The 15,033-nt window shown below is 42.1% G+C and overlaps 1 protein-coding gene across 1 annotated transcript in view; it reads left to right on the forward strand.

Moving 5' to 3' along the window:
• UTP20 (UTP20 small subunit processome component) overlaps positions 1–15,033 on the forward strand; it is a 65,417-nt gene that overhangs the window by 20,902 nt on the left and 29,482 nt on the right. Inside the window, exons 20-30 of the mRNA XM_065044305.1 lie at positions 415–494; positions 1,179–1,422; positions 2,390–2,596; positions 4,351–4,441; positions 5,791–5,876; positions 6,453–6,578; positions 7,135–7,301; positions 7,809–8,017; positions 10,980–11,123; positions 13,699–13,778; positions 14,640–14,866. Coding sequence (XP_064900377.1) covers positions 415–494; positions 1,179–1,422; positions 2,390–2,596; positions 4,351–4,441; positions 5,791–5,876; positions 6,453–6,578; positions 7,135–7,301; positions 7,809–8,017; positions 10,980–11,123; positions 13,699–13,778; positions 14,640–14,866 — 1,661 coding nt within the window. The remainder of the gene's footprint in view (positions 1–414; positions 495–1,178; positions 1,423–2,389; positions 2,597–4,350; positions 4,442–5,790; positions 5,877–6,452; positions 6,579–7,134; positions 7,302–7,808; positions 8,018–10,979; positions 11,124–13,698; positions 13,779–14,639; positions 14,867–15,033) is intronic.

Below are 15,033 nucleotides of genomic sequence, written 5' to 3' on the forward strand. Positions count from 1 at the left end.
AAGTCAGTGTCTGCTTTCAGCCTGACTTTATCTCCTTGGCTTTTTTCCTCTCTTGTATGATTTAAAAGGATAGGATTTTCTCCTTCAAGTTAGTGAATTAATAAAAAAAATATTAAACCAGCTCTTCAAAAGATATGTCCATGCTAATTCTTCCTTTAGTTCTAGATGATATGATTGTACAGAAGTCAGTGGAAAGCTTGAGAACATTTTTACTCAATTTGAGTTCATTATTTTAATAACAATCGACATTTGGGATCTGTGAGCAAAGGCAAGGAAGAGCTACAGCTGTATTATGCAGAAGTCCTGTCTTCGGACACCCACATTAAAGCAGTGATCAAAGCCTCTGATTGTGTTAGCTTGTCTAGTGATGCATAGCTTTTTCTTTTAATTTCATGCTGTCTTACATTTTCTTAGTTCTCATGCAAAGGAAATGGAGAATAAACAGTTCTGGAAGGTCTTACATGAACATTTGGAGAGGGCTGCTACCTATGCTGGTAAGTCACAGCTCCTAAAGATTGGTAGGATGGGTAACCCAGCTAATTGTGCATGACATGACTGTTTTCACGTGCTCCAAATTTACATATGATGGGGAAAGTCAGGACCAGGGCTCTTGACTACCAGCGTCATGTTTGGTGCAGGAATGGAGAGGCTTGGGAGAAGACTCCGTTTCCTTCTGTCTGAAGCACCAAGAAGTAGATAGACGAGGCCCCGGTGTTGCAGGAGGGAGTTGCAGGTTGCAGGAATCAATCTGTGCAGCTGTTCTGTCCCTGCTTAAGGCTTCCTCTGCCCAGACTGATCAGGAGCAACGACAGAACCTGTATAACGGGGCTGATCATCTTTCTCCTCCATAGATTCAGTGGAATTCCCGCAAACAGATGTCTTTCTTGGGTGTGCCTGTGGGCGTATGGAATCTAGGATTTCACAATAGAGCTGTGAGCATGCAGCCATTTCTGGACTTCTCTGTTATTCAAGAGAACTGAGCTTAACTGAGATGCATCAAGGCTGTAAGACATCCTAGAATACTTTCTAAGCACTGTGGGTCTTTCAAGTCAGCATTAAATGCAGTTGTCTAAACAGATACTTGTCACCAAAAATATTACTTTCATAATGGGGCACTGATACCTTGCTACTGGCAATAATGAAATAACCCACAGAGATTTTCTTCTTCTGTTCTATAGAAATGGAGCTGCAAAATGAACTAGATGAACAGGAAGAAAGCATTGCTGAAATGGAAACAGAGAAAATGCCAGAAGGAAGGGTGGGGACTGTCTTCTTGGAGCAGCTGAGCACTAGAACAGATAGCAGTGATCGGCTGGACCACACAAACTTCCGTTTTCTACTGTGGAAAGCACTGAATAAGTTTCCAGACAGAGTTGAGCCTAGATCAAGGGAACTTTCCCCACTTCTTTTGAGATTTATTAGGTAAGTAAGATTTATTTTTAATTTGAGAAGACACATTGCTTTAAATGTGTTGCTGAGCTTTAACGCTATGACTATCCCATTATAGACTTTATTTCCTGAATGCATGGCTGATGAGATGTGTATTTCCAGCTAAGGTAACCTTTTGATTGAAATACACATTCCATTGGAAACACCACACAAGAAGCAGGCTGAAATGAACCTGGCAGTACATTTCTTCTGCTCAGTCTCTCATTTATTGACTTGCCACTATCACAGCCTCATCGCTCCATTGGGGAGTGATTTCAGTGGAAATAAAAGTTCCCTTTTGAAAATGAAAATATATTTTAATTTGGAATCACAGAATTTTTCCCAAGATGGGGAAGATACTGGTTTTGTTAGAGGATGACTCAGTTTCTGCCCGTGGAGGGAAAGCAGTGGTGTGCTTGCATGTGTGTGCAAATCAGATAGTATGATGCACCTGGAGTAGATGTGATCTTATGGCAGGAGACTGTTTCTGATATTCCTTTTCTATTATTGGAAAACCTATGTTTTGCTTGCCTTCCTGGAAAAATTGAACCATACTTTAGTAGTTTAGTTTCCTCACTCTCACACTTCTATACTGACTGCTCACCTTCCCACTCAAGCAAACAGAACCCCTATGCCCTCCACATAACCTCTTTACAGACCTCTAGTAATTCAGTGATTCATGTTTTTCTTGTCCTTTCCATCAAGTACCTCCAGTCTCATTTAGTGTATTTGGTCACTGCCTTTTATCTCTGCAACTTGTAGGCAAAGAAACACATACTTGCTGAAATATGCTGCTGCTTTGGGAATTTTTAGCTGTATAGTGTCCCAAGACACAGTGATGTTAATAATGAGAATGGTGGATTGTGGAGTTTTTAGTAATTCTTGCCCTGAAACCCTGAAAAATGCTATGCTTCTTAATTACTTCCTTTTTCTTTTATTATTATTTTTTTTTTAAACACAGGAATGAGTACTACCCAGCAGATTCATTAGTGGCTCCATCTCAGGATCTTAGAAAGAAAACTAGTGGTACAGTAGCAGCAAAAGAAATATCTGGTGAAGAGGTAAATGATGTTGCTATGGAGGAGGAGGAGGAGGAAGAAGAAAAGGAAGAAGGGGAACCAATTACAATAGGACTACCAAAAAAGAAAACAAGAAGAGCTGCTGCTAAGTAAGTGTTTTTAGTTTTCCCTTCGTCGTGCTTTCACAGAAAGACAGATTCAGCAGCTCATGTTGAGATGAAAGCTGTGTTTGTATTTATATTCCTTTTTCTTCTTGTGCCTGCACAGTACTAAACATCTGAAGACCCTGCCCAGATTTTTCCATTATCTCATTACCTGCTAACAGTCTGTGGTTTGTGTTACTTTAAGCAAAAATTATGTGGTATTCTGAAGTATTTGGAGGCCATTGTACCTGCAGTCCCCTGGCTTCTCTCTGTGTATCTGTTGGTCGTTTAAAACCATGGACATTCCCAAGCACTTTGAAAAATTAGCTTTTCATTTAGGTATTTTAATACTTGGATTCTACTGTTGCATACCTTGCTATATTAATAAATCTTGGTCTTGGCGGTCTTGGGGACAAAGATTTTTATTTGGTGGTGTGTTAGACTGAAACTGCATGCTGTTGAAATGACAGTTTGCAGTGCTGAATACATGAAGAAAATGACTCTTTGTATGAATTCTCCACGATTTCTCTAATCAGAGTCTTTACCCTGATGACCTTTGTCAAATGACCATTGCATATACATCACAAAGATTTGTATTTTGCCACCTTCTCTGCAAAGGATGGCACTTGTAATGACATAAAAGTTCAAAATGTCACCTTACCTGTTGGAACATGATGTGTATTTGATGTGTAACCTGAATTGTCATCTAATCCCAGGTGTTTTGTAGGTGTTTCATTTTATTCAGAGATTCTGACTTGTATCTGCAAATTAGCAGCAACTAAAATACAGTGACAGTCCAAGATTTTTTTTTTTTTTCCCCCAACCTCCGTCTCAAAATGCCCATGTGGAAACATTAGTTCCTGGTAGCAGTGATAAAAGCATTAAAGATTTACTGGAGACGTGTTAATGAGTTCTGAAGTGACCTTCCTTCATCTTTGCCCTGGATACTCTGTGCAGTCAGGCCCATGCTGTGGTAGGGGAGCCCCCGTGGGGCTGCTACAGGTCTGCCTGAGTCAGCAGGAGGACCCAGACCTGCCCCAAACTCAGTGTGGGGTTGCTGGATGGCGTCTTACTCATCCTTTGGCTGAGCAGAGCCACGGAGGAGGGTGGCCCAGCTAAGTGTCTGGAGAATTGAGTGTCAACTACCATGGGGAGCAGCTGGATGAGGGCAGCTTCTGCCAGCCCCACGTACGGTGAAGGAGATCTCACACCTTCCTTATCCTGGTCACCTACCTTCCCTCCCACAAACTGGAGGTTGGGGCAGATGTGGGGTGATAGAGACACCTCTAGAGGAACTGGCTCCCATCTGTGCTTTCAGCCCAGTGTAAGTCCAGCACAGTCTGTGGCTAAAGGCAGCCCATCATATTGATAGGAGTGAAATGGGCACCGGTTAAGGACAGGTGAATAAAGAAAGAGGTAAATCGACCTGTTTGGTGTTCCAGGCTGGGCTGGCAGAGAGAAGTAAGCTACATTCTGACTGTTTGTATTCCATTCTCACCAAAAGCTGAACCCATCTAGTGCTACTGAAGAAACATCCTTCTCTGTGCAGTGGAGTGACATTTGGAAGGAGCTGCTTAAAAGAGGGAACAAGATACCTCTTACTGTGTCTTTGAAATGGAGACCTGTAGACTTAGGAACCTCTTGTGTTGCTTTTTGGTTTTTTAATATCTTGTTAATAAAAGTTCACAATTTGTTTATGACAATGCAAGCTTGTCTCTTCTGGTCATTTTAAAAGATAATTGTTTTCTTTTGTTTTACAGGCAACTAATAGCCCACTTACAAGTTTTCTCTAAATTCTCGAATCCTCGTGCATTGTATCTGGAGCAGAAGTTGTACGCATTATATACCCAGGTGATGCTATGTGCTGGCTTTTAGAATTAATGCGAGTAAAAAAGGTTCTTGTTTGAATGCAGTGTCTGAGACTGCAGAAACCTGTCATTTTGTGAATGCAGCCATGATAGCTGAAAAAGGGGCTGTCCTTGAGAGGGCTTTTCCTAGCAGGCTTCACTGGAAATGAGCCCCTTTAGCAAAGACCTGCTTGAGATGCCTGGTTTAGTTTGTCAGGAGAGGCTCATGCAAACAGATCTGGCAGCAGACAAGTCTTCTTTGGCAAAGTGGAGCTCTGAGTGGCTGTAGAGGGAGTCTGTTCCACTTGCACAGCAAGATCTGAAAGAGGATTTTGAACCCAAGCTTGGGGAAGACCTGAGGAGATTTGTCCTTGTTGTACAGTGTTGTGTCTACAAAGAGTATGGTCAGTGTGAGCAGCGAATCTTTTTGCATCCAAAAAAAAAAAAAAAAAAAGAAAACAATTTCTTCTTGAAGAATATTCAGTTTGATAAGATGCCTTTTGAGGGATTTCCCTGAAGGAATTGTCAAAAATATGACTCTGAAGAGAGATTCTAAGTCTTTATCCTACACTCCTTAAAGGGTATTTTATTAATTTGACTGGGTTTTGTTGGTTCCTGATTTGTGGATTTGTTCAGATCATTGCATTTTGCTCTAATTGTTCCCAGTTTGTGCTCTCTGAGGCTGTGGTCAGTGGGCTGTAGAACTGTTTTAAATGGTACAAACCCATTAGTTCCATGCGTTTCACCAGGTACCCAGTGTGAGAGCTGGAAGGTCCATTCGCTAGTCCCCGAATTAGAATGAACATCCACTCTGTTGCAGTTTTGCTTAGGAAAAGAGTTGGTCTCTGTGTTTCCTCGCCTATATTCTTAGGAAAATATTGAACAGGTGTGTACAGGTCAAAACAGTGTGTGAAGAGACTTTGCGCATCACGTCTTCCGTATGAGTATTTTATGTTTGTCATAGGAAAGAATACGGTTGTCTTGGGATGATTTGGGTAATCTGCTTTTTAATCCTGTCTTCCCTGATACACAACTGATAACTGGCTTTGGAGGTTGGAAACACAAGCTGGCAGTGATCCAAAATACAATTATGAAAAGCCAAATATTATAACTGTCCTATGTAGATGGGGGGAAAATATATATGAACTACCAGCAACTGTGTCTGCTTTTTATGAATGACGGTTGTGTATTTGCATCTTGGCTTTATATTGGCAACATGTATATTCTGTTTCCATGTTGATAAGTCAGTCCAAAACCTACTTGAGCTTGGAGCCTTTGGGTTGTTTCACTATTTTCAGTAAGCACTTCTGTCTTCTAGATAGGGACTAATTTACTTTCTTTTGTCATTTGCAGTTACTGTCCCATCAAGACCAGAATGTACAGAGAATAGCTCTTGACTGTCTAATGACATACAAGCATCCTCACTTACTGCCATACAGGTAAGAGCTTTTACTTTAGCATCTGTGAATGAGCCTGGTGTCATATCAGAAGCCTGCTTAGAGTCAGTTGCCTCGAAGAGAAAGCCTTTTCTTTATTTGTTGAAAACATATGTATAAATTTTGGTTTTAGCCAGCTGTATATTTCCTCTCTATAACAGGAAATAACAGGAAACAAGGTCTTGAGGTTGGTCAGTGTTTCTTTTTTTTTTTTTTTTTTTTTTAACAGGAAAATGGCAACACTTCCATTCTGTCCCAGAATAGTGTGTGCTTAGTAGTTGCATCACTTTCAAAGATGACTCTTGTATTGATGATTCATAGCTACTCAGAGAAAGTGACAACATAAAGCTGTAGTTGTGGTTAAATAATCTCTTCAGAATGTGTCTAGGAGGTACTTGCCTACATAATTAGCTTGAACTTCCGGGTTATTTTGATATTTTTGATAAAAGAGTGGAAACATACTTCTTTAATATTTTATATACAGCATAGATTAGGTAGGTAAGTAATTATAGGGGTGTGTGTGTGTCTGTTTGTTTTTATAAACTCTGCCTGCCCTTGAGTAATATTTATTGCTCTCAGGGAGAACTTGCAAAGGCTACTGGAGGACAAGAGTTTTAAAGAAGAGATAGTCCATTTCAGTATTTCTGAGGAGACTGCAGTAGTAAAAATGGAGCATCGACCAGATCTCATCCCTGTTCTTATGAGGTGTGTCATGGAGTGTGGATTTAAAAGTTTCACATCAAAGTACCATGAGCAGAGATGTAATGCTGCTGCATTTTAAACAGTTGAGTTAAACCTATGGTTAACAGTATAGTTTGATGACTTAGTTTGTGATGTTCTGTATGGTTTTGTTATTAACGCATTTATGAAATGTATTGTGCAAATTATGTTTTCTTTAAAAACAATATTTTGGTAAATACCGTTTCTGCTAAGGCTTACAGAGAACTGTGGGAACATTTCAGTTCACTGAGTATTGCCACTTAGTGTTATTGAGATACAGTGATACAAGTTGTCATGCAGATAACTAGTTTTATACCTGAAGCCCCTAGCAAAGCTTCCCTTGTAGTAGCAGAAGCTGATGTTTCACTGGGATGTTTTTGGGCGATGTGTAGTAATTCTGTGGAGATCCTGAAGGATGGGACTTGCACTCAGCTTGTTCTCACTAGAGAATATCTTTAAATGGAGTTTCTCCTGCAGAATAAGAGTCTAGGAAACAGATGGCTTGCTGAAAGCTAATGCAACATCTTTTTGGCTCTTAAAGAATTCTGTATGGCAGAATGAGAAACAAAACAGGGACCAAAACGCAGGGCAAGTCTTCAGCAAGCACTCGCATGTCAATTGTTCTGCGATTTCTTGCCGGCTCCCTGCCAGAAGAGATTCGAATGTTCTTGGATCTGCTCTTTGAAGCTGTGAAGCAATTCAATAATGGTAGGTACAGCTGGTAGAATGTGGGGGTGTGATATTTCCTGACCTGTAAAGATGTGGGAGGATAAATACGCTTAGTACTGTTATGTGTGTCGTTGCCTTAGAAGGATGAAAGGATGGAAGTAAACTTCTGATAAGGATGGGAATTCCCTTGGGCTTGTCCATAGAAAGCAGAATTGCTCTGTTTTATGGGTTCAAGGCCTAAAAAGCAGAATGACTTGCCAGGCTTGTGCAAGAAAGCTGTAGCAGGCCACAAAAGAGCAATCGCTGGTGTTGTAGCCTTTGTATGATGGCAATAAACAGGGGTTGTAAAGTCCTCTGATACTGTAGCAGTGGGAAATGTTGGTGTCAGAGGGAGATGGAGTCTCAGAGCTTTCCTTATTTAAAAAGCTGAATGTGAGGGTCTGTAATTTAGGACCAGATTATACTATTTTTCATTGAAAATTATTTTCAGTAGTGGTTATCTTCATGGTGCTTCTCTAGATAATTTGTTGTCTCCGCCTGTCGCAGGGCCTTGCCAGACTGCAGTGCTTCGAAGTATGTCGGAGCTGGATTTAGCTAAAGTCCTGCCTCTTGGACGTCAGCATAGCCTCTTCAATGGTCTCGAAGTTGTGTTGAAAAACATGGGACATTTGATCCGCCAGTACCTGCCTGAAATTCTACAGATTCTGCTCTGCATGACAGCTGTGGTGTCCTGCATCCTCCAGCAAAGAGAAAAGGTACAATGTACACAAGCAGTTTACAAACAAACATGGAGATTAAATTCCTTTCCCTTCTCTTCCCCTTAGCTTGCACAATTACACACATCTTCACTGATTCAGGTAAAGCTAAGTTTAATGCTAGTATGGAGTGGAGTTCAGTGATTAGGTGTCTGTCAAAATAAGAGGCCAGTGATATTTGACTGAAAGTCCTACAGGGCTCAGGCAGTGTAGGTGGACTTAATGTATTGTGAAAGCTACTTTGGACTGCATTTTTGTTTTTGAGTTACTGAAGGGAGAGTTGAAGGTGATCTCTGTGTAGTGCTACCTGCCTGCTCTGTGGAGAGACGGGCATGAAGGCAAGCTAAATGACTTGTTCTAAAGACATAAGATCTTATGGCTGGAAGTCAAAGTTGCCCTTAAAGATTTGATTTCTTGGCTGCAAGGGTAAATTTGAGGGAAGAAGAGGATTTGAAGTTCTTTGCCTGAGGACTTCAGAGCAAAATTTGTCTTTGAGGTGTCTTGTTGCACTGCTAGACCCCAGGGGAGCTCAGCATTGTGGATGGTCACACTGATTATCTACAGTGATGGTCTCCTGTTGTGGGACACGGGGAGAACTTGGCTACCAGTCATGCTTTCAGCACACTAGAAGCATGTTCAGGAGTGTCACAATTTGGGTCTCAGCCAGGTATCTGCAGAGCACTGCCAGTGGTTTTTTTCCCTTGCTGTGCAATGGCTCTACATGCAGAAAGGGTCAGGTGAGGAGAACATTCTGTTAAAAATTGGCTGCAGCTAAAGATGGGGTATGTTGGTTTACTGCTGCCCTGTACCCAGGAGAGCAGCACAGAAGTCCCTGAGCTGTAGCCCAAGGGTTCTTGTGCCAGCTGTTTGGAACACTGTGACACTGAGCCAGGTTTTTCTGTCTTTTTGGAAGCAGTGCCTTTGTCAGACTTCGATGCAAATAGGAAAAGGAAAGCTCAAGTTTGGTCCAGTGCAGAGTCCGATCATGTATTTGTGCAAAACAAGCAAACTGCACAGTCATCATCACTGCGGTGTTGAAAGGAATGATGACAGACTGAGCAAGTGGTTTGTTGAAAGGAATTATGTGATGATAGACTGAGTAAATGGTGTTAGGTAATGAATGTTTTGTCACCATGTGCCTGTGCTCTTGCCAAGACCTGTCTGCGAGCACTCGAGGTTAGAAATTGCCTTGAAAACAATCAGACAAGGCAAGCGCGTGCAGTTAGGTGGCATCCAAGGTCCCATAGTTGCCTGCAGGCTTCAGAGAACCTGGTAACTGTCCCCATTTAAGAAGGGGATGAGCAAATTTTAGGACAGCAGCATCCCATAGTCTGACTTAAGCAATGGATTGCAGGTGCCTACGTGTTCCAAGCTGGGAAAGGAGTTTTAAAATCTGATTAATTCATTGCTAGGATAGTCACATTTTGCCAGGGTTACTGTGGTAATCCTGTCATCATGTAATGTGTGGAGTGACAGTCAGTCATTGGTCTGAACTTAATTTAGCACTTCATTACCCTGTGAGATGTTAAAAACTCAAGGAAAAGTGTGAGAAATCTGTTTATCTTGGCTAATGATTAGAAGACATTCTTGGAGTTTGAGAGTAGTTTATTGCAGGCTGATACTGTCTAGAGAGTTAAACATCAACTTTGACTATTTTATTCCAAGTTATTAATTTACCATTTCCTACTGATTGTGTTCCTTATTGAGTTCCTTTGCCCTCTTAAAGACTTGATTTCAGAGGACTGCTCTTATGGGCAGTGGGAGACCAAAGTTATTTTGCTTGGATGTCACCATTAGCAACGGCAGCCTGGTTTGTGCTTTCTTTGGCCCTTCAAGCAGCTCATTTGCTTCCTGGAAGCTGATTGCACACCATAAGTACACGTTCAGCACAACTTGGGGGGTCCTAGGCAAAGAGCACATTTACTTCCTTTCCCACCATGTCCTCTTTGTCTTCTTAGCTGTGTTTTTGGGTGCAAAGGGAGTATAGAAGTATATGGCATGGGTAGCGTCTTCGGAAGTCTCTAGGTACATCAAATTAAAAAGTCGTGACGTTTGTCAGTGAGGTTTGACACCAAAGCTGCTTTGCAAAATAACGGATACAAGTGTTTGTTCTGTGTGATGGATTACGTACTGGAGACCTGAAGAACCCAAAATATTGATCCAGTCTTGGAGAGCAGCCTGTATTTGCTCTGATATACCTCTGTTGTTTCTGAGACAGGAGATCAGTACCTCTGCACTGTGAAGCTATCTCATGTGTTTGTGCTGTGAGCTGCATTGCAGAGTGTGGAAATAATTTAGGTTACTCAAGGCAAGACTCAGAATGCAGCAGTGCACGAATAACTTCACAATTAGCTCTGTGGCTGATTTCCCTGCTGAAATGTTTTCCCCAAGAAAGGCTGCGGAAAGTAACCACTAAATGTGTACAGGAAGCATCCTCTTGTAACCAAATGCTGTACTCTCCTGCATGCTGTTGGAGGAGGTGATTCACATCCTTGCCTTCTCTATTCCTCCCCCGTCTCCTTGTCTGCTGATTTCTTCCCAGTAGATCTCAGTGTGCAAAGTACAAATTTGCTTTCAAGAGCTGATTTGTCTCCTCTGCTGTGTAAAACAGAATTATTTAAAGTGTCAAGGCTGGAAATGTAACTGTGGTGTAGCTTTCTGCATTTTGTATAAAAAGGGCAAATGCTATTTCAAACCTGTCAGCATGGATTTTCATGAGTTGAGAGAGTCCTGTGTAACTAAGTCAGTGCAGGTAAAGGGACCTCTTAGAAAAAATTAGGTCAGCTGTGAGAGGTAGATTGCTGCTGTGAACAACTTACAGGAGAAAACAGAACGTCATTGTGATAGTTCCAGCAAAGGTTATATCTGTGGTCAGTGAACTACTATATTTAATTTCAGAGCCAGTAGTTAGTAGTTGTTCTGCAAAGGTCTTACTGGAGGAGTTTTTGTTTCCCTTTTACAGGTCCAACCTAGATTGATTAATCCACTGAAGAATTTGAGACGTCTTGGACTCAAGCTTGTGGGGGAGTTTTTTTCTGATTATGAGACCTACAGCTTTAGTGTGGATGAGATTGACGCAGTTTTCCATGCAGTGGTGTGGCCTCAGGTAAGTATTTCTTGTTCTTCCAAGCAGCTTGTGTGCAACATGTACCATGCAGAGAACTTCAGCTGCACGGGAGTCCATCATGTCAACTATGTCTGTCATAAGATTGGATGTGGCCTCAGACAGATTCTGGCATTCTGATGTGTCTGTGGAAGGCAAGTTTCTTGAATCACAGAATGGTTTGGGTTGGAAGGGACCTTTAAAGGTCATCTAGTCCAACCCCCCTGCCATGAGCAGAGACATCTTCAGCTAGATCAGGTTGCTCAGAGCCCCGTCCAGCCTGGCCTGGAATGTTTGCCGGGATGGGCCATCTACCAGCTCTCTGGACAACCTGTTCAAGTGTTTCACCACCCTCATTCTTGGCTCATGTCAGATTACTATTGGAATAATCAAGTCACAGGCTAAAGTAGAAATAAATTCATCTGAATAAAACAAATGCCGTTTCTTTTTTCTTTAACCACAGAAGTAGACTTCTTTCCTGGATGCTTCAGAGAAGCAAAATAATACTAGTCACTTTTAGGTGCACTTTGCTACTTTTCTATGTGACAGTTATTGAGCCTGTAGTAGGGGACTGCAGGAACAAATGCTGCTGCGGGAAAGAAAGGACCCAGCAGGACCTGTCAGTGGGCTGTGAGCTCTTGTGCCTGCCTGCTGGGAGTCCTGTGTGAGCACAGCAAAAAAGCAGAGGGTTGTGCCCTTCATCAGAGAAATTCAGGTAATTTGAGTCAGGGAAATGCACCATTGTGAAAGAATGAGAGAACACACAGTATTTAAAATGAAACTGTGCTGGCTGTGTCAGTTGCACTGGGCTCTGAGGTTGTCAGGGAATGCGTGTACCAACTGTGGGTTGTCTCTGCTCTAAAGGCAGTTGCCTCCACACAAAGGGTGACTGAGCAAGATGGGCTGAGGTCAACAGAGCTCTTCCACTGAGGCTTTTGAAGTATCCAAATGTCCAACTTCCTTGCAGCAGAAAAGCTGTCAAAGAGCACCAGGAGCAACTGCTGTCATCTGTGAAACCCCAGATTTGCTGCCCTAGACTTTGTGTTTGTTTACTCCTACTTTGTTTCTCTGCTCTACCAGTAACAATACTTGTAGTACATGTACGTGGACAAACAGTACATAAAGTAGTTTCAGGCAGTGCACGTAGCTCTGTATTTCACTGGCCTGAGCAACAGGGGGTTATATGTTGCTGGTTTGTCCATGGAGTCTTTTGAAGGCCAGGGTGCCACATGTGCCAGGCAGTGTGCGTTTACTGCAGTCCCAGAGCAGTTCAAGCACGTGGCTTTAAGTCAGCAAAACACTTAATGCTTTCAGGAAGCATTGTGTTTGGAAACACTGAGTAAATCTGAACAAAATGTTGTTAAATAGTTAGAGTTCCTGTTGTCCTTATAGATGTCAGGAAGACAGCTGGTTTTGGAGCTTGGATGCAAGTGCAATCCAGAAGCTCCCTCTAGAGGGAGCCCTATGAAGATCTGGTTTTGGCAGAAGAATCATTTGACTTTTGTGCTTTCTTTTTTCTTAAGGCTGTGGAACTGAGGTGTTTAAAACTCATGGAGAGGGAAAATCGTTTTAAGCTTGTTGTACTTGGAAATGGAGCTTGCTGCTCTTCATACCCCAGGAGTTTGCTGCAGAGGCTCAATATCATTAGATTGCACAGCAGCATTCCTGCAGGATTGGATTAACAGTTTACTCTTTATTGTACATCATTCAGAAAAGCTCTGTTTTACGCAGAGCAATAATATCAACAGCCTTTGGGGGCAGGAGAAGAATTTTCATGAGACCCAGGCTATGACTATCACACCTGCCTTCTTTTCTGTTATGCTTAGGTCTTGAGCCCAGACTGAGCTGGTCCAGACCCCACAGGCACCATCCTGGCTATTACCCCTGAATGCACTGGAGCCTCTGCTGCCTTTGTGTTCGCTAACAGTGCCCTGCTGACAATCCAGCTGTGGTCAGGGTGGAAACCCAGCTGTATGACTTGTGTGCAGCCCATTGAGTTGTGGAGTGGCAGTGAGGAGAGAGCCAGACCTTTACACTGTGTCTCTTTTACCTGGATCCAGTCATGTGAAGGAGCAGCAGCTACTGCATGGGGCTCACACTGGGCAGCTCTTAGGTGGGGTTGTTTCAGACACAGAACCCTCTTAAGAGGTGTGATGCAGTGCTCAAGCCTCTCCCTGAGCAGAGAGGATGTTTTTCTAGCAGTGAGGCCGTGGAGACACAGAGCAGATGGTGCCACCAAGGCATAGGAAGTGTGGGAGGAGTGTGTCCTGGTGTTGTGCTTGAGATCTCGTAGGTATGTCCGGGAGAGGTTGCTAGGTCTCTGTGGCACATGTGAGGCTCCATGGGGAGCCAGTTTCAAGAGAGAGGCAAAAAATGGTAGCTGAAATGGTGTATAAATAGGAGTAAGATAATCTAAGTGTGATTCCACAAATATTGAAGAAGCTGGAAAAACAATGATGAAACTACTTTCTAAAAAAAGGTAAACTATAGGTTATAGTGAGGTCTTTGTTAGAGATGAGGTTTTTAAGTGGCTTTAACTACTCATGTTGCATTGGTATTTGATTTTTATCTCCTATAGGTCTGCAGATTGGCTTCAGAGAGTCAGTATTCTCCAACTTTTCTGCTCAGACTTATTCACACCTGGAGTAAGACTCCCAGGTAAGTGTTCCTCTTGCAAAGAAGCACAGGTACTTCTGAGTACACAAAATTCAAGAGAAGAAGAGCACACTAAGAGATTATGAATGAATAATTGTGTCAAACCCCATATTTTCCTTTTCCATTAGACTGTTATTTTTAGTGGGCTGCTTTTCCCATATATTAACAACTAAGTACATATGTAGCCCAAAGCCAGCTGATGGGCAAGGAGGAGGCTGAGTTGTTAGAATATGTATGTGTCTTGACCAATGACTTCTTAGTCTTGGGTGATGGGAAGTCAGTTTTACAATATATAATTTCATTCATGTTTTTTGTCTCCCTATTTTTTTCTATTTTATGAAAGAATGTGGACAGTTTCAGCGTAGAATCTGTGACTGAGGTTCTTGTCTTGAAAATTGTAAGAGAGCTTTTTTTGAGGCAGACACCATAAGAAATTCTAGCTTGATTGTCTTGGGTCATTTTTGCCTCTTTCACAGACTCACTGCTTTTCCTTTCCTAAAGTATCCAGTGTCTGTTTTAAGACATGTTATTTGTAGGTATGAAGAACTTATATACAAACCTCTAAAAAAATTGTATTGGATCATTAGGTTATGAGCAGACTAGCAGGAAACTTAGACAAACATCTGTAGAGAAAGGGTTAGGTTTAGATGACGCTATCTTGAAGGAGGAAAAGGGACTTGATGACCTCTGAACCTCCATTCATTCTGTCTTTCATGACACTATCATTCTGTGATTTTTTTTGCACTTTCTCCTTTTTTGAAGGAGAAGAGAGTCATTATTTTTTGTGTGACTTTTTGTACAAAAGCATTATGAAGTTCTGAACTTAAATTTTCAGCCAACCTTTTTTTATAATCTTTCTCTCAGGTATTTCCCCTTGCTGGCCAAGCAGAAGCCAGATCACCCAGAGTGTGATATACTGACAAATGTGTTTGCTGTGCTGTCAGCCAAGAATCTGTCTGAGGCCACATCCAGTCTTGTGATGGACATAGCTGATAGCCTTCTCAACAGCCCAGATTTTGAACCCACGGAGCAGGTTTCCAGTTTGAGCGTGACTGACTGTGTTGTCATGGTCACTGGAGACATGACAGAAGGTATGTCCGCATAGGATTCATGAGTAGCCTGTTGGTTGCTTTGGATGGAGGTGTTAGATTTTGATGAGGTGGTCTTTGCACTGACCGAGAACACCAGGGAAGGAGAGCTCCCAGTGGAGATGGAAACATCAGTGTACAAATTTGTCTTGGCCTCAAGAACTGTCAAG

Source organism: Columba livia, chromosome 1 (genome assembly GCF_036013475.1).
Source record: "Columba livia isolate bColLiv1 breed racing homer chromosome 1, bColLiv1.pat.W.v2, whole genome shotgun sequence".
NCBI lineage: Eukaryota > Metazoa > Chordata > Aves > Columbiformes > Columbidae > Columba > Columba livia.